Source organism: Puma concolor, chromosome E1, assembly GCF_028749965.1.
Source record: "Puma concolor isolate L17-30 chromosome E1, mPumCon1.1.hap2, whole genome shotgun sequence".
Lineage (NCBI taxonomy): Eukaryota > Metazoa > Chordata > Mammalia > Carnivora > Felidae > Puma > Puma concolor.
Window position 1 is genome coordinate 30,689,903 of NC_141680.1, and position 18,374 is coordinate 30,708,276.

Consider the following 18,374-nt stretch of genomic DNA (forward strand, 5'->3'; position numbering starts at 1 on the left):
TAACAGCATATTTATTTTTCTTTCTGAATGTTTGTACAAAGATGAATTTCACCACCTACGATACCTTGGATTTGATGAAGTGTAGCACTGGATGGACACGATATGGTTTCATTTATCATCAACAACCCTATGAAGTGAGAGTTTCCCATATTCCTATCTAAGGATGGGGTAACCGAAGGACAGAGATGTTGTCACTTGTCCCAAGTCACACAGCTCATGGGGTGAGGAGTCCAGACTTCCTGGTTCTCAAGTCCAAGGCTCTCCCCACTGGCTTACCCAGCCCCCACGTCCCAATTGATGGAGGCTAGGCTAACACCACCAATTCCATCCAAAGGGCTCTATGCTTGACTGGAGAAGGAGGAAAACCTCTGTGACAGGAGGTGGGGCTGGCTGAGGCCTGGGGGCTCTGCCTGGTAACAGCCTCAACAGACCTCCATGGGCAAAAGCCTTAAGTGGCAGGGATGTCGATTGGTAGGGGGGGGTGGCCCGTGGGAGGTCATAACTCAAGGACGAATAGATTCAACCACGACAACATTTTTAACCAACAATTACTTCTTTACTGCAGCTCAGGGAAGGCATAACTTCAACCATGAGAGATGGGAAAATAACTGGGGCAGGGGAGTGAGTTCCTGCCATTCATCACTCACCACACATCCCTCCCTCAAGAAGCAGAAGCCAATCACAGACCACGAGGGTTTGCCCATCACCAGCGGGGTCAAAGCTAATCCTGGAGGCACCGAGCCTGGCACTCCTCCTCGCACATGCCCCGTGTGGACGTGACCCCTCCGCCAGGCCAGTGGGCTCTCAGGTTTCCACACGGGGACCCTGACTTTCTAAGGCTATTCCTGTCTGGATCACCCTTCGCTTGCTCACCTTCTCAGCTCCGCTAACAGGTCACCTCCACAGGGAGGTATTCCCTGATTCCTCAGACTGATTTCCATTCTCTATTATGTGCTCCTAAAGCACCCCATAACTCTATGAGGATAACTAACTATCTGTAGGATTAGCTGTTAACTGTTGTCACGCTCACCGGACCACGAGCTTCAGAGGGCAGGGACCACATCCGCCTTGTTAATAAGCACTGTCTCCCAGCACCAGCCTGGGGCAAGGCACGCAGCAGGTGCTCAAAGCCTACTTGCCCCTGAACACCTCCCAGATTCGACAAAGCCTCCCTGCCTTGGCTCCCATCTTAAAACCACTGGGTGCCCTCTGTTCAGGGATCCGAGCTTGGGTGTCCATGGAGACATCGTGCCCTTGCCTACACAGTCTGGGGCGAACGTTGACCTTTGCACCTTTGCTCTGTGGCAACTGACAAGAGTGAGCTGGCTTCGCCTCACGCCTCTGCACCTGAAGAAAACAGTCCATTTTCCTCAGCATGTCAAGGGCATCAAGTTAGACTCAGAAAGATAGGGCACTTCTGAAGATCTGATCCTAAAAAGGATTTATGCCCCAGGGCCTTTATACTCAACCTTGAAAATTCAAGACTCCCCATGCCAGCAGGCGGCAACTCTTTTAAGATGTGATTTTAAAATTTAAAACTATTAATCCATTCAGACCTTCTTTTGGTATACAACATAAAGTAAAAACCACATAAAAATGACTTTTTAAGCAAGAGCTAGCCAAGTGTCTCCTAGCCAACCAGGATAATTCCCACTGATTTTTAAAAGTCATTTCTGTATAATAATGACACTCATACACAGAAATACATTTAGTTCAGGTGCTTTAACTTTCTATCAACAGGCACGTCCCTATATACCACACCACTTAATTACCGTAGCTTTGTGCTATGTTCTGCTATTTGGTCAAACCGGCCTTTTCTCATTACTCTTTTGAAAACTTTTCCTTATTCAGTCTCATGTGTTTCTTCTTCTAGATCAGCATTAGAATCGTTTGGCCAATTTTTAAAGAAGTACATAGGAATTTCCATCGCAACTTGGTTAAACCGAAAGAATTCCTTCCAGAAGAAGTGCCATTCCAGCCAGTTTCAGGCATTCTCATGGCATCTCTTTCCATTTCTTAAAGTTCCACAAAATAACTTTACCTCCCCTTGTTATTTCCTCAGACAAAATAGATACAATTCTTTTTAAGAATTTATAACGCCAAGAAAAGTTTTATACTTTTTTTTTTTTTTTTTTTTTTAGTTTTATACATTTAAAATTGAGCCAGGAACGATTCAAAGAGCTGCAAATCTGAAAACACACAAAGAGCCGATCAAACAATATAGAAGGAGGACTCAGCCAAACCAAATGAAAATCCATTAAAACTAGACAGATCCTGTGCCTGAATGGAATTTTACCATTAACTACCATTTATCCCATTTAATTAGTATTTTCCCGACACACAATAACTTGCACTAAAATACCGTTCTCTCGCCTTGAAATTTCTAATTATTGTTGCGACCCACACCATTACGCTCCTCCACTGCTTTCTCCATTTTTCATGCCATTTAAGCGGTAAGATTTTCAATTATCTGCGCGGGACGGACAGAGATACCTTTAAGGAAGGGGCATAATATGCAACTTAATTTCTCTAAAAGCCAGGAGAGATCATTTTTTGTCGGAACAAACACACTTTGTCTTTCACCTTTTTTTTTTTTTTTTTTTTTTGGCAAATAAAGAGTAAAACAGGCCATTTAAAACATCCATTTAAATGCAAATTCTGATATCCCAAGAGAAAAATTGTTAATCATTTAAATAGACAGGATTATAGCCCACCTTCATCACTCCCCCTCCTCTCCCAAGTTTTAGAAAATGTAGCCTCAGCTCACACAGGTGAAGCCGCGAGGCGTCCTTAGGTCTTTAAGAATGCCCAGTTAGTAGAGAGGAGTGAGGCCCGGGGGTGGCTCTTCTCCTTTTGAAAAGGGAGCGGAAAGGTGATAAAATAGTATCAAGCAGCTCTTATGAGCCAGGCAAGGGACAAGATGATCGATCTATCTATCTATCTATCTATCTATCTATCTATCTATCCATCATCAATCTATCACCTATCTACCTGCCTACTTCCCTATTTTCCTATTATCCATCTATTGTCTATGTATCTATCTCTCTTCATTTAATGGTTACAGATGTCTTGCAAAGGGGCCTGTCACCTTCGTTTACAGATGAGGAAACTGAGGCTCAGAGAGGTAAGGCAGCTTGCCCGACTGGTAGATGACCCGGCTGGGTGTATAGTCCGTGATGGCCCTGCTGTGTCCCCAGGGTCCCGCCCAGACTCACCTAGCATTCCCATGCCAAGCATGAACGCGTCCATGGTGTAAGGCAGTCCCCGGGCCCGGCCTCTTGTCCCCGGTGGGAACATGACTTCCTTAGGCTGAGCTTTCTTACATTCTACCTGTTAAACAGAAAGGCGAACAAATGAGATGCAAATGAATTCCACGTAAATGTCAAATGCAGAACGGATCTGGTTACCAGCTAAGGTATTTTTAGCCTTGCTCCTTATTCACTGTAAAAATAGCCAAGCCGAGTAAATGGCCTGCAAAACAAATATTTAAGAAAACACGCCACTTGTTGCAAATCCTGCTTTGGAGAAACCTACAAGGATGAAATTGGGTTTGGAGGGGTGGCAGGGACTCGGGCTGAAGACACACGTGCTGGCGCTGAGTGCTCAGACTGGGACGTGTGCAGACGATGGCTGCTGGGTGTATCTGTGAAGAAAAACAATAGCAGTAGTAAAAGTCCCTCACGACTGTTTGGCCCTTCACAGGCTTGCAAATTCCTTCAGGCCGGTAACCCTTTCACATCAGGCCACCTGATTCTCTCTCTTATTAAAGACACAGGCCAGTTAGTTTTAGCTCCATTTCACAGATGACAAAACTGAACACCGGCAGGCTTGCGTAATGTGCCGTAAGCCATATCCTGGCAGGTGCAGGTCTGGAAGCTGGAGTTTTAAAATTTCTAGGTCAGCGATGCCACCGTCTCCATAAAACCTGCCCCAGCATGCTCCTGGGAGAAGTAATGACATTAAACACCGCTTCTGTCCATCTGGATTACCGGTTTCTCATTCTGCAGCTACGTCTTCGAGTGGTTGCTAATCTTTCCTATTTCTCTTCTGCCTCCAAAATTTCTTAATCCTATTCTGCTCACACAACCCAGAAGTCACTTACTTAACCACCTTAATGATGTAGAATACAAACTCCAGGGGAGAGGTAAAACCGTTGCCTGCTGAAGTAGCTGCACTATTTTTAAGAGCGTGTTTCAGATGCCTGCTCTGTGCTTACTTCTTTGAGTTTACAGACAAACTTAACAAACATCGTTAACTGGTAATCAGCCCCGTCACTGATGAAGATGGGATGCTGTAGGGCAGGGCTGCTTATGGAAGCAAAAAGTATCAGCATGACAGTCTGATAGCGAGGGAGAGAAGAGAAGAATCAGGTACCATATTTAAAAGGGGGCCAGATGGCATAGGAGCCCAAACTCCACGTGGCTCAACAGCTGCTGAGGGTCTCACTATCACACAGAAAATTACTATCGTTGCCAGGGTATCTGAGATATGAAGAAGTTCCATTATGTGCCTTATACTTTGCTTTAAAGGGACCTATACGGGCTATCCACTTTGGAGATATGGATAGCTCTCAAATCTTCTCATCCCAAATATTTCAATTAAAAAAATATTTCATTGGGGCGCCTGGGTGGCTCAGTCGGTTAAGAGTCTGACTCTTGATTTTGGCTCAGGTCATGATTTCACGGTCTGTGAGAATGAGCCTTGGGCCGGGCTCTGTGCTGACAGTGCGGAGCCTGCTTGGGATTCACTCTCTCCCTCACTCTCTGCCCGTCCCCTGCATGCTCTCTCTCTCTCTCAAAATAAACAAACATTAAGAAAATATTTTAGTGCTTAAGGCTTGAGGGAAGCTTTAATTACCTAAAATATTAACTGGTCTTTCAGAGATACCAGATAACAGGTATTACTCACTCTTGCTCTTTAAAGAGTGATAACCACACAGTCTTTAAAAACATGGACAAAATGGCTCAATATTCAGGCTCAATATGCCTGATAAGCTTCATACAAAGAGTTTTTATAGATTAAAAAGAAAGAGATGAGCATCCCGAAATGGAAATGGGTGAACGACATGAACAAGCAATTCACAAATGACTAGTAATTAGACATATCTTTCATATCACACGTCACAAATGATATTCCTAAACAAGATACCTTCTCATCTATCAGATTGGCTGCGATGACAGGATTCCTTGATGTCAGAGCCCCAGAGAGTATGGGGAGGAGGGGTAGGAATTAGCACGTATCTTTTTGAAGGGCAACAAGACAAAATATCGAAAGCCATACAAGTATGCATTCTTTGACCTAATAATCCTACTTGCAGGACAAAATCCTACTTTATAAGAATAAACTTATATGGATAAGGCTACTGTGGTGACAAGCACTGATTATAATACTTTCCTAAAGGAAATACCCTAAATGTCCAAGAACAGGGAATCAGTTAGCCAATTTTGGTTCATCCAAGCTGACTGAAAGCTATGAAGCCACAGAAAAGTATGCTGATAATAACATGCAACAGTATTGGGAAACCCTCAGTCCAGGACGGTTGGTCACCCTAAATGTAAGGGGTGGGGGGAAGATAAGTAAGTGTAGATGCATATCATATATGGGGATAGGATCTTTGTGGAAGATAAGTAAGTGTATATGCATATCCTATATGGGGAAAATATTACAAAGACATACCAAAGTTGCCTTAGAGCGACTTTGTTCTTTTACTTCCGCGGTGCATTTTGTTATTGCTGTTTATTTGCCAAGTTTTCTGCTTTGAGTGTTACTGTTGCAAGTAGTGGTAAGGAGAGGTGATTAAAACGAAATACATTCATCAGAATTGGTCTTTCAGATTTCTCTCATAAGCCCAGGATGGCAATTTGCTCCTACGCTCCATCCCTGGGACTCCGAAGCAGGCTGAGAAAGCTCATTTGCAAGAGCCTGCCCGAGCCCAGGAAGATGGGTGTGCTCCTCAGAGGCAGACAGATAATTACCTGACGCCAGCACCGGGATCCGGAATAATACCGCTAACCAGCTCACTTCCTAATGGCCCTATCGGTGACAATCTATTGCATTGTCTTATGAAAACCTGCTGCCTGTTCCTAGGCAACCTGATCAACGAAAATTTCAGGTTTATACAGTTTTCATTTAGGGAACATAAAGGTTAACTGACTGTAATGGGAGTATTTTAAACAAACCCACCTACTCTCCCTCTCACTGAATAGGGCTGGCAGCTCCGTTTAATTCTGCTCTGTCTTTGCTGGTGCTGTTTTGGGCAGCGGCGGCTGCGTGGGTTCGGTCGACCACCCGCTATGTCAGCTGTGAGTGCTCCCCGAGGCCAGGGGCCATGGCACACGCACTCTCTGGGGGATCCCGGCATGTCCTGGGCACTTGAGTGACAGGGAAAGGTAGCTGCCGCACCAGGGAGCCTGGCCTGGCCTGGCCTGCGCTGAAGGTCTCTCAAAAGATCTCTCTGGACCAGGAGGCCTGCCCACCCAGCCCGCAGCTCCTTTGAAAACATACAAGAGGAAAGAGGGAATAGCTATTCTCTGCCTGCATTCTGAGTCCCTGCAGTGTGGGTCAGGGGCTTGCTGAGGATGAAAACTATGTCCTTTCCCCATTGGACTGGCAGAAGCCTCACCTCCTCCATCAGACTGTGAGTTCTCAGGGAGCAGGGATCCAGGGTCTGCTCCTATTTCCCTGGTCCCTTGTGATGTCCCGTTCAGAGCACACACTGACTCACATGCTCGTTAGGGTCATGGAAACACAGTCTTCTCAATTCAACCACGTTGAGGGACTCAATGTGCCTGACAAGTGCTAGGCTGTGGGCGAAGCAGACATAAATAAGGCAGGCCTCCACCTTGAGAGCTCTCATTCTGTCGAAGAGAACAGGTTCTGACTGTCTTGTTCTCCTAACATTAAAGCAAATACTCATAGGTCAACCTGCCTCCCTGTCATTTTCGGGCCTGCCAGCCTCTGGAGCGTCTTGAGTTAGACCCCTCCCCCACCCCCACTACCCTCCCACTGGGCCCCGTGCAAGCTAGAGAACCGGGCACGAATACCCCCAGTTACAGTCAGAACCCAAAGGGGGAACACCAGCCTGTCTCCCCAGCTCCAGTCACACACTCAGGTCATCTGGCCACACACGACATCCCTGGGATCTACTGCTGTGTACCTAACAACTTCCAAACTTCGTGGCCTTGAATAACAGCCAAGTTAACAGTGGATCGTGCTTTCTTGTGGTTCTGTGAGCAGACTGGGCCCAGGGGGGCACTTGGTGTGGTCTCTCATGTAGCTGTGGTCAGATGGTGGCTGGGGCTGGAGCCAAAGCCTGGACTCAGCTGGAGGTTCACTCAGGGGCTTCTTCACTCACACGGCAGGTGATGTCTAGGTTCGGCTGGGACCGTCCATGGGAGGCACCCACCTCTGGCTTCCCCGCGGCTCTCCATCTTCTCACAGCGTGGTGGCTGAGTCCCAGAGAGGGGCTGTCCTGGCACGAGAATCCCGAGAGACCAAGGCAGAGTCTGCAAGGCTTCTTATAACCTAGGCCTGAGAGCCACACTGCCACTTCCGTCATGTTCTTGGTTACACCTGGTCGGCCTAGATCGTGGGAGGGGACCACACGGGGCGTGCATACCGGGAGTTTAGACCACAGGGCTGTCTTCGGAGAATAGCTACCACGAGAGATCCGTGAAGAGCAGCGAGCAGACAGGACAGCGGGAGGCCCTCCTCCCAGCCGTGGCTCTGTCTGGCCGGGTTCTTGGGCTAGTGGGCGCTGAGGCCCGCTTCCACCATGGGGCACGAGGCAGGCATGGGAGCTCCCGGAGCGGGCAGCCTGGAAGGAAGTGCCTGACTTCCCATGGTCAACAGAAGCAAGGGTCCTCTTGCTGACCAGGCCTCTCGTCCCAGCAATTTCAGCCCTGCCCCCAACAGAACCCCACTTATGGTACGTGCTTTCTCTGGGGTAGCCCTGGGTGGGGGCAGATTCTGTGGAAGGAACATCTATCTCCAAGTCTTGGTCCTCAGAACCCACTTCGGCAGCTTCTCACAACAGCTCCAGCTCCAGAACACGACTGGAAAAAAGCAGTGTGGTCGGAGGGGCAAGATTTTGCAGGAAATTCTATTTGAATCCGTGCTTGTAAGGAGCCTCAGAGGCTACTTGTGACCGACAGCTCACATTAGCAAGATGAGGTCTCCGTTTTCCAGTTTCACAGCTGGTAAAGCCACGAAGCAACCCTATGCCAGGGGCCGGATGCCAAGGGCATGCCAACCCCTCCAAAGGTAAGGTTTGCTTTAAAGGGTTTGCTTTAAATTTTCTATCTTCAAATAGGCTTTGTTTGGCAAACTGGCCTTGGAGGAGTGGGTGTGGTCTGCACAGTTACGGGACAAGAAGAGTGATTTAGCTGATCTAGAGGGACCCTTTAACGACAGGACAGTTAGGGCAGCGGCATGTTCCTCTAGAGGATGAATCAGAGGCTGGACGTGGGCCTGCGTGTGTGGTTTCTGACGTTCTGTACCGGCTGCTTGCCGAGGTGGGGCGCCTCTGCCCATCGGGGCCCAACACAGCAAGGAGGTCTGTTTCCAACTCTTTATGTAGAAATAGTTTCGCACTCGCAGAAGAAGTGTGAGGACAGTACAAAGGACAGTTGTAGGCGTGTCTCTACCCACATCTATACCTGTGAATGTTTTCCCCTGAACCTTACGAGAGTCCAGTGTGTACATGATGATATGCATTTCCTAAACGTAAACATATGTTTTTACATACCATGGTACAGTTACCCACCTCAGGATGGACACACGGACACGATGCTTCTATCTAATATAACTTCCATGGTCTTATTCTGTCCGGGGACCCCATGATGTCATTTATAGGTATAAATGCATCTTACAGAACAGGAAGCTGAGGTCCAGGGACCTTAGACACCTCGGCTTTGGTTGCAGACCCAGACCACATGTGGTAAGGCCGGGTTGGAAGCCAGGTCTGCCTGATGCCATGGCCCATGCCCAGGGAGCCGGTCCCATGCCACACCCTCTCGTCAGGGGGACCACTTAGCATCGGCTTTTGAAGAAGGTAGTGGGGCTTTCGTGGGGACGGCTTCCCTGTAGCTACTCTGAGTGGCCGCCTCGCCCAACTGGCCTGCAGCCCTTGCTGAGGCAAGCTCCCTGCCGGGCACCTTTTGGAAGAGGCTGGCAGTTTGAGGACGATGCCAAGGTCTGGGAAGTGAAAAGGTTTTTGTTTTTTCCCTGGTTTCTACATAAACGGCCCCAGTCAGCACATGGCCCTGGGGCTGGGAGGGAAACCAGCCGGGGGCCTTGGTCTGGGGAAACCCGAGCCCTGTGGCTGTGGCCTTGATTTACAACCCAGGACAAGGCAACCCTGTGTGGCCTGGAGGCTAGTGTTTGCAGCTTCACTTCTCACCCCAAACTGGGCACGTCAGAAACGATGTACTCCTCCAGGGGGAGAGGAGCCCATGTCAGAGGATAAAATTCACTAGTGTCCAGAGAGACCAACCTGGACTGACTGTGTGGTCGGTGGAAGGGAAGGGAACAAAGGGCAGGCCTTCCGGGCGGGTGAGTGCTTGGCGGGGGAGGGGGTGGTGGTGCCCGTGCGCAGCACCTTCTGTGGAACTTCCTGAAAGACAGGGGCCTGACCTGGTCTTGCCCCAAGATCAACTTCTCCTCCAACTCAGGCTGCACCTCTCGTCAGGTTCCAGAGGATTCCAGCCCGACACTGCTTCTCCGAAGCCCCAAGCTGACCACCTCTTCTGGGAGATAGGCCCCAAGCGTGCTCCAGGGAAGCACAGGGCAGGGGAGATGCCACTCCAGTGTAAAGATCTGGGGTCCTGCCTGGAGCCCAGCTCTCTCTGGTGAGGCCGGAGGACTGAGCCGTACCCCCAGAGACCACACATGGTTCGGCGCACGGCCTGTGCTGTCCCATGGCCAGGCTTTCTCTGTCCTACCCACTGTTCTCTGTTGACCTCTCTGCCAGTCAGAAGCCTTTCTGGAGAGTGTAGGAGGGCAAGACCTTTCATGGGGCTTCTATAGGTTCATAACCAAGATTCGGGGCGGGGGGGGGGGGAGGTGCTGCTCTCAAGGAAACTACAGAACAATGAAGACGCAAGGTGAGAGACTCAGGAGAAGAACAGAGTCTCTACTGTCCTGCCCTCTGCACCGTACCAGGAGTTAGCCTCAAGAGCATGGCAGCGACGGAATGTGCTAGAAACTGTTCAGGTCACTAGGAAATGAAGAGGAGAGGCCCTTTGTTCAATCATTACAGGAGCTGGTGGTGGCAGTAGTGAAACCGGCAAGGCCCTTCTGGACACAGGGTCTCGTAGCTGCTCAGGCCTCATAGTCAGGAAGCTGGCCCTGCTCAAGGCAGCTGCCGAATGAGTTGTGGAAGGAGGCTGATGGTGTAGCAAGGTGAGAGCGACAAGCATAGAAAGGGCCCAGTGAGGAGGCGGGGAGGGCTTGGGAGGGCAGGCAGGGCCATGGTCCTCCTCAGTGTGGAGCTCGAGATGGACCCACTGGGCATCTCCCTCTGAGTGACCTTCAGAGAGTCAGGCTGCCTTGTCTGCTCCAGGGTTCCCATTCCCTCCAGCCGCTGTACTTGTCCATGGCTAGAGGCAGAATGGAGTCACGACCGGCAGGAGCGTGTGGCTGGATGAGGACGAGGCCCGAGACACCATCATGGGAAGTGCTGCAGTCACACCCAGAGATCCTGGCGGCTGCCCTGGGAAGACCCGCCTGTGACTCCAGCAAGGGGAGGGTGCTTCTCTATCCTGCCTTGCCTACCACCCCCCCGCCCCCCAGCGGACTCAGGGAAGCCTCTCAGCTGGGCACTTCTGGTAGCAGCAAGCGAGTCCTATGTTCTGTCCCCTCGCTTCCCCCTCCCAGACATCTCCATCAGGCACTGTCCTTGTAGACGGGGCCCAGCCTGTGGCCAAGTACCAGAGAACCCATATGTACAGGATAACTTGTCTTGCCCTACTGGAAAAGGGTCCTCCTGCCAAGAGACCCTCACGAAAGGGCCTACTGTGCAAACCAGACGGACGTGCCAGCTTAGACAGGTAAAGGCCGCCGGCAGAAACATCCACCTTACAAAGGGCACACGCTTGCTATGAACGACCCAGACCCATTTGTGAGAAGCCCTGAGAGGCCCACAGGACATGAGATCTGGACTCTATCTCCCCGGTCAGTCAGCAGGATTACTGTAGGGAGGAAGGAACACATTGTTTACGGAGCACTCTTTATATGCTCAGCCCGGCCACGAGATCCTCGTGAGCGTGCACGTGTGTGTATATACACATCATCTCACGTACAGCATACACACAAAGTGACATGAACACATAACACATACAAGGCACAGTGCAGGGCACACACGTTCTCAGAGAATACCCTGTTCTCAGTACCCTCGTTGATCAACTCATTTCCTCTGAGTTGGCTTTATCAGCCCGAAGTGACAACAGAAAAGGAAACTGAGGCCCTGAGGAATGGATTTGCCCAAGGTGATGAGGCCGGGAATGACACAGCTACGACTCGATCCTAGGTGCCCGACTTCCAAACCCGTCCCCACCTCTGGGCCACCGGCTACCCAGGCCCTGCCCACACAGCCCTTCCCTACCGCCCTCTAGCCAGCTTTCAAGGCCCGTTTGCACGCGATTCCTTCTACAAGGCCAACCCCCGTCCTCGTTCCAGAATTAATTTCATCCACTGTTTCCTCTGTTTTATTAAACTCAGCGATGACAAAGCGAAGGAGGTTATAAACCAATACTATTAACGCCTCCCATTTAGCAGGCAGGGGCCAGGTGTGGACACAGAAATGAATTCAGTAGGATGTGGCTCTCCCTCACAAGGGCTCAGAGTCTGGGCAGGGAGTGGAGCGGAGCGGGTCCCCAGCACCCTCGGGGACACACACCCCTGTGACTGCAGCCTCCGCTCCATCTGGACCTGAGGGCGGGGGCCTGTCCTTTCCACCAGTCTAGTTTAGAGGCTAAGGCTCCTGGCTCTAAATCTCTGCTCTGTTCGCCAGCTCTGAGCAGGAACCAGCTGCCTGACATCTCTGTGCCTCAATTTTCTCATCTATAAAACAGAGTAACAGTAGTGCCCACCGCCCCACAGGGCTGCAGTGAGCGAAGAAATTAAAGCAGCTAATCCTGTAAGTGTTGGCGCCGGATAAAGGTTGGGGCATGCCTTAATCTCCGCCACGGGAGCCTAGGTGAGCATCTCTGAAGGTGATAAAGCCAGTTCACATCTGTGCTGGAGTCGCAAAGCCCAGGGAGCAGAGAGGCAGAAAGTGGCCGTCGCCCCCCCAGCCCGGCAGGCTCTTGGCACCCCGCCATCGATTTTCTCCCTACCTCTCCCACCCCCACCTACTGGCCAGGTAGGGCCCGGTCTTCCTGCTTTCGTCAGCAAGGTGCGCAAAAGGCGCTTCACAGACTGCACTATTTGGGGAAAAAGCTGATGGTGGCAGCAGCAGCTGTTGTTTTTATTTCTGGGAACCTGCAAGGGCATTTCAAAGTGACAAGACACCTCTGCCTCCAGCAGGTGCCCAAAGGCAGCCACGAGGCTGGCTGCGCGCCCCCAGCCCTTGGGGGGCGTTGCCAGAGACCCTGCAAAAGCCTTAATTTCTATATTTATAGGATTCAAAAAACAATCTTTTTCTTAATGTTTATTCTTGAGAGACAGAGAGAGAGAGAGAGACACGGTGTGAGCAGGGGAGGGACAGAGAGAGAAGGAGACACAGAATCCAAAGCAGGCTCCAGGCTGAGCTGTCAGCACAGAGCCCAGTGTGGGGCTCGAACTCACAAACTGTGAGATCATGACCTGAGCCGAAGTTGGATGCTTAACTGACTGAGCCACCCAGGCGACCCTAATTTCTCTATTTGAGAGAGAGAGAGAGAGAGAGAGAGAGAGAGAGAGAGAGAGAGAGATGGCTGAGCATTAGCTTGCACCTGCCTGGGAAGTTGGGCAGAGCAGCTGGGTGAAGTGAAAGGAAGAGCAGGCCCCAGAGAAGGGGTGCAGGGAAAGGGAAACCGCTTTTCCCAGTGGTCTCCATGCCTCCTGCTGACCCCACACGCTGTGGATGGTGTGCAGAGAGCAGCACACGTGGGAAAGTCCAGAGGGGCTGGGCCACCAAGAGAGGCAGAAGGACCCCACCCTTCCCAGGCCCCCTGCAGTGACCTTCCCAGAGGACGGATGAAGGGTGAAGGAGCCAGAACTTGGGTGACTGGGAGGCCACCTCTCCGCAGGCCCAATTGCTTCTGCCTGAAGAGCAGCAAACATTTACCACCCCGGCCTCCCCACCCTCTCCTCCCTCAACAGGCAAACCCCTCCACCCGCACGGACAGAGCCGGTACACAAACATGTGCTTGCGTGATGTGGGGGTGGGGGGCGCAGGACCTCCCTCTCGCTCGTAAACACGAGGTTCATTTATTAAGTGCCTCTCTGGCATTTCCTGTTTTTGCCTTCATCCTGCTTGTTTAATATTGCATTTGACATTCTCATTTTATAAATGGTAACAGAAGCAGAATGGATGGCTAAAATTAGCTTACGAGCGAGGAGGATGCGGCCAATAGGGTGGTGAACACACAAGCCTGGTTAATTCCACCCACATTACCCGTCCCGCCCCCCACTCTGGGGCTGGTTCCCGATCAGCTCTGTGGCGGCAGTCTTCTGGGCCGAGGAGGAGTGGCCTCAGGGAGGGGATGGGTGCCCACTCACCGGGACACCCCATCCAGGTGGCGGCGCCCCCAGGCCAACCCTAGCTGGCCTCTGTGGACCACCTGACCCAGCACTACACCCTGAGAGGCCCAGCCAGGACTGTCCTGCTCTCTGGTCCTCTTGCCCACCCCAAGTGTTCCCTGGGCTGAAGGTGGCAGGCGTGAGAGCTCGCCAGGCTTTGTTTTTGAAGTGGGGTTTTCGGAATCTCCCCCAACGGAAGCGGAAGGGCCTGAGTGAGCCTCCCTGGGACCTAAGAAATCCCTGCAGTGGCCCCTTCTCCTCTGCAGGATGTACACCTTCTCTCTTCAGGACCACCTCCCAGCCAGGGCGTGGCGAGTACCTGCCTCACACCCTCCTCCCTGCCCAGGTCTGCACCTCTGTCTGAGATCACCTAACTTTATGATTATACGTTTGTTCAGTACTATGATTCTAAGAACAATGATAGTGATGATGAGGCCTACTAGGTTGATAAGAGCATGCTACGGCTGACAAAGCCCAGTCACAAAGCCCAGCAATCTCTGAGGGGGGTGCCATCCCCGTCTTACTGAGGTGGGATCAAAACACGGACCACGAGTAACTGGCCCAAGGTCACAGAGTCTAGCAATGAGTAGCGAACTGTACTGTGGGGCATTCAGCAGTGGGGGATTTGTGGCACTTTCTTCTGGAAAGGCCTCTTAGATTGACAGAACCCTGTTCTGACTGTTCCTCTACTCCCCACCTATTCAGTGCTTGGGGTCCCCCTAAGAATGAAGGCATTGATGCTTTCTGCAGGCTACTATCCCAAACCCCAGCATCTGTTTGGGGCACCTCTGACCCTCTGCCTTGGGCTAGTGGACCAGGGTGACTTCTTGGCTAAAAGCCCTTCCTTGGCCCCTTTGAGATAAGCAGACTTCACCTGCTCTGAGCTACGTTAGTAGAGGCCGGGAGCTGAAACTATGGCCCACAGGGCAAATCCAGCTGCTGCTTGTTTTTATAAATAATATTTTATGTGAACACAGCTGTGCCCACTCACATTCTGCTGCATTCTGCTCTACGATGGCAGAGTAGCTGTGACAGAGACCTAGGGCCTCAAAAGCCTAAAATATGACCTGGCCCTTTACAAAGCTTTTTGGCCCTTGGTTTAGGCCAAACGGAAGAAACTTGCAGTTACCAATGGAATTTTCGGGAAGGTGATTCCTTCAAGGTTATCAGATTGTAGACCCTACAACAGTCCAAGAGCTCCCAGGGCCAGGAACCGAACGGGGCCTTCAATAAGCTGCAAAGGGCAGTGGTCGCCATCCTTCCCATCTTAGAGGAGGAAACAGGAGCAGACAAGTGGGGTATCTGCTTGGTCACAGGACAACCAGCGGTGGATATGGGATTCAGGCTCGGGTCCACGTGTTCTAAAGCCCTGAGTGCCTCTAAGTGACCCAGGAGGTCCTGTCTCGGGCACCAGGACATGTGCATGCTACTTGGAGGATCCAACCCATCACCCCAGAGGATGTGCCTCAAACATCTATGTTCCAAGACCCTTGTCAAGAGGAGAGGGATGCCAGCACCGGGGGTCTGGCGGGGGGTGGTCCCGGGCATGGACAGCTTCCTGTGGCAGGAGTGCAGGGGGGGAGACCTGGTGTCCGTGCACACAAAGAGAGTGTGGGGCGGTGCTGAGAGCGGCAGACTGGCCTGGGGATCCCACGCCAGGCTGGCTCATCCAGCTCTGTGCTCCAGGGGCCTCAGCCCTCACTCCGGGTCCCTTCCTTCTGACACACACTATCTCCACTATCTCCTTAGCAGCGATCCTCGCCTGGGCCTTCTCAGACTTTAAATGTGCACACGCATCACTAGGGACTTGTCAAAATGCAGATTCTGATTCACTAGCTCTGGTGGTGGGGCCTGGTAGGTGTGTATTCCTACTGAGGTTACAAACTACTCAGCAAATTTCAAAAATCAGATCACCTTCAAGGAACAAGGAAGAGAACTATTTAAAGGAATCCTGTAGGAACCCTTGTACAAAGCAAATAACTCTTCCTTATTTTCACCAGTCTAACCAACCCAGATTTTTCAATTAATGAGGTTTTGCCTATGTTGGCAGGGGGAAGGACACAGGGCTGGAGCCAGAGGACAACACTGGTTCAAATGCTAGCCCCGCAGCTTAGAACCACAGGCTATCTCGGTGGGGGACGGGGGGTGGAGGGGCAGTGCGCCTGGGTGGCTTAGTCGGTTAAGTGTCCGACTTTGGCTCAGGTCATGATCTCACGGTTCGTGGGTTTGAGCCCCTCATCTGGCTCTGTGCTGACAGCTTGGAGCCTGGAGCCTGCTTTGGATTCTGGGCCTCTCTCTCTCTCTCACTCCCTCCCCTGTTAGCGCTCTGTATCTCTGTCAAAAATGAATAAAAACATTTAAAAAAATTAAAAAAAAAAAAAAGAACCATGGGTTATTGGAAGTCCCTTCACTACCCTGAGCTCTATCTAGTGTCCGCTCTGTAAAACGGGACGGTGACCAAGTGTGCGTAAAACGCTGTTACAGTGCCCAGCGGATGCCAATGTGCTGCTGTTGAATCAGGTGTCAGAAGAGGAGCCCTTGCATCCCTTATACTGGACCCCACGTTCTCACCCAGCAAGGCCCTCTTGACCCCTCTGGGGTGGGGATTGAGCCGGCCCTCCAGGGATGCCTGGAGCAGGTCTCTGTCAACCCCTGCCTCCTTCCCCATGGCTGAGGCGCTCGCCAGGAGGCCTCTGGGAGGCTGTGCTGGCTGGTGACCAATCAAACAAGTGTCCCTGCTGCTGGGGGGGCTGCTTCAATCAGGGGCACCTGGCGGGAGGCGTTGCTAGCTGTACCCACGCTGGGGCTCGGCGGAGTGGCCAGAGAGGAAGCCCTCTCCGGAGGGTCACCAGGTGGCTCCGCAGGTGCATGTGTGTGTTTATTGATAAAGAGCCACGTTTGCGATTCGCTCTGATCCGTGCCAAGGGGAAGGGGCTGAGTCTTGGCTTTCCTAGGCTGGGCCTTGAGCTCAGGTGGCGGCCAGCTGCCCCCCACCCCCTGCACCCTCCCCGCCCCACACCATCTCGCCACCAGACCCGTGGCTCACCTGCCTCTGGGGCACTGGGGGAAGAGGCGTGGAAATCTGTCGTGGTCGACAGGGACCCCTCATGCCCAAGCCTGGTCCTTCACCCCAGCCAGGAATCTGGCCCTGGGTGAGCCCATCATCTTCGCCCTTCTCTTAGGAGAACATGGGAGTCCCGTGGGCTATGACCCGGCTGACTGGGAGGGGTGGTCAGGGGTCTTGGAAGACTGTAGCCCAGCTAGAGGGCCTTTAAAGTCCCGTTACGCCTGGAAGGGGTACTAGCCTACTAGGTACAAATGTGAGCTTTGGACTTTAGCTCTCTGGGCTTGAACTCTGGTGCTGCCACTTGCTGGGTGTTTGGCCCTGGGAAAATCGCTCACCTTCTCTCTTTGCCTCACTGCTCACTTGCAGTAAAATGGGGATAATAATCAGTACCTACAGCAGAATGCATGTGAGAGAAGAGGTGCCTAAAGCAAGCTCTCAGCAGAGTGTGTATGTAGGTAGCACTGAAAAATGTTGGCTGTTTGTGGGATCTCAGTGCAGGAGGGTCGTGCCCTGCCACCACCACCATGGAGGTGACCTCCTTAAGGGTCTCTACGGGAATGGGGGCAAGTTCCCGTGATCCCAGCTTCCCGATGGCTGGCTCTCAGATGCCTGGGAAGGGCCCTCATTTTTTAAAAATGCCCAAGAGACTCGCCAACCAAATCAGATGGGAAATGGCGTAATGGCATAATGGGAATTATGCCGTGCCTCCCTGTCACATGGTCCCTCTTGTAATCCTTTCTTCATTCCACAGTTACCAACACAGGGCCCACTGAGTGCCAGCCATAGGGGTACTGGGTTAAGAAGGAGCAGATGGGGACTCAAGTCCTATCTCTGTGACTCATCTGCGGTGAGACCTTTCTTATCTGTGAACATGAGAAAATGGTTGCTCCAGGCACACTCTGGGGTGGCGTTGGTAACCTGTCCCTGCAGAATTCACAGAGATGGCCAGGGTTCCAGGAGCTGGGTCTTTACAGCGTCACACACAGTCCGGCTGACAAAACACTCCTGTGGACCTTCTAACAACCGTCTGCGTCTCTGCTTGGCAGTCTGAGCTCTCAGGGTCTTTCCAGTCCGTCATCTGAATTCTGCCCATAGCACGGTTTACATTCATTTCCTTTTCCGTGGGTCTCAGGAGTAGAAACCGGTATCAGGGAATCCAGAGCAATTCAGGATTCAGGCTTCTTCAGGGAAGGACGGCCTGCTGGAGAGGTCCTTTCAGTGACTAGCACGTGGCTGGTGGCAAGAGCTCAAGTTTATCAAGCCCGAGCCTGTGAGGCGCTGTGCTCAGACCTCCCCCGGGCCCGGCGACCCCACCAGGCGGTCACCACAGACCCCGTTGCCGTGGAGCTCGGCGAGGCCTCCTGATCTATCAAAGCCTCCTCCAGCACCTCAAAATCCCCCCTGAGAGCCGGTGACTGGTGTGGAGCAGGGCTGGGCAACTGCAGGGACACCTCCAAGCCTGTGTGTGACCCTCACCGCTCCGCACCCACCCCCTCCTCTTATCTACTTCCGTTTTTGCTTATCCCCGTAAAGAACGAGTACGAGCCCCAGATTCAAGAGAAAACAGAAAGCCTCATAGGATGAA

General features: G+C 51.8%; 1 protein-coding gene across 11 annotated transcripts in view; it reads right to left on the minus strand.

The window, feature by feature from the left end:
- Positions 1-18,374, minus strand: part of MSI2 (musashi RNA binding protein 2) — a 393,915-nt gene that overhangs the window by 59,437 nt on the left and 316,104 nt on the right. For all 11 annotated transcript variants that reach the window (XR_015244052.1, XR_015244053.1, XM_086686879.1 and 8 more), the window contains exon 9: positions 3,216-3,330. Coding sequence is in view for 9 of the 11 variants with exons in the window: in XM_086686879.1 (XP_086543005.1) it covers positions 3,216-3,330 (115 nt within the window). In the remaining 2 variants the exon portion in view is untranslated. The remainder of the gene's footprint in view (positions 1-3,215; positions 3,331-18,374) is intronic.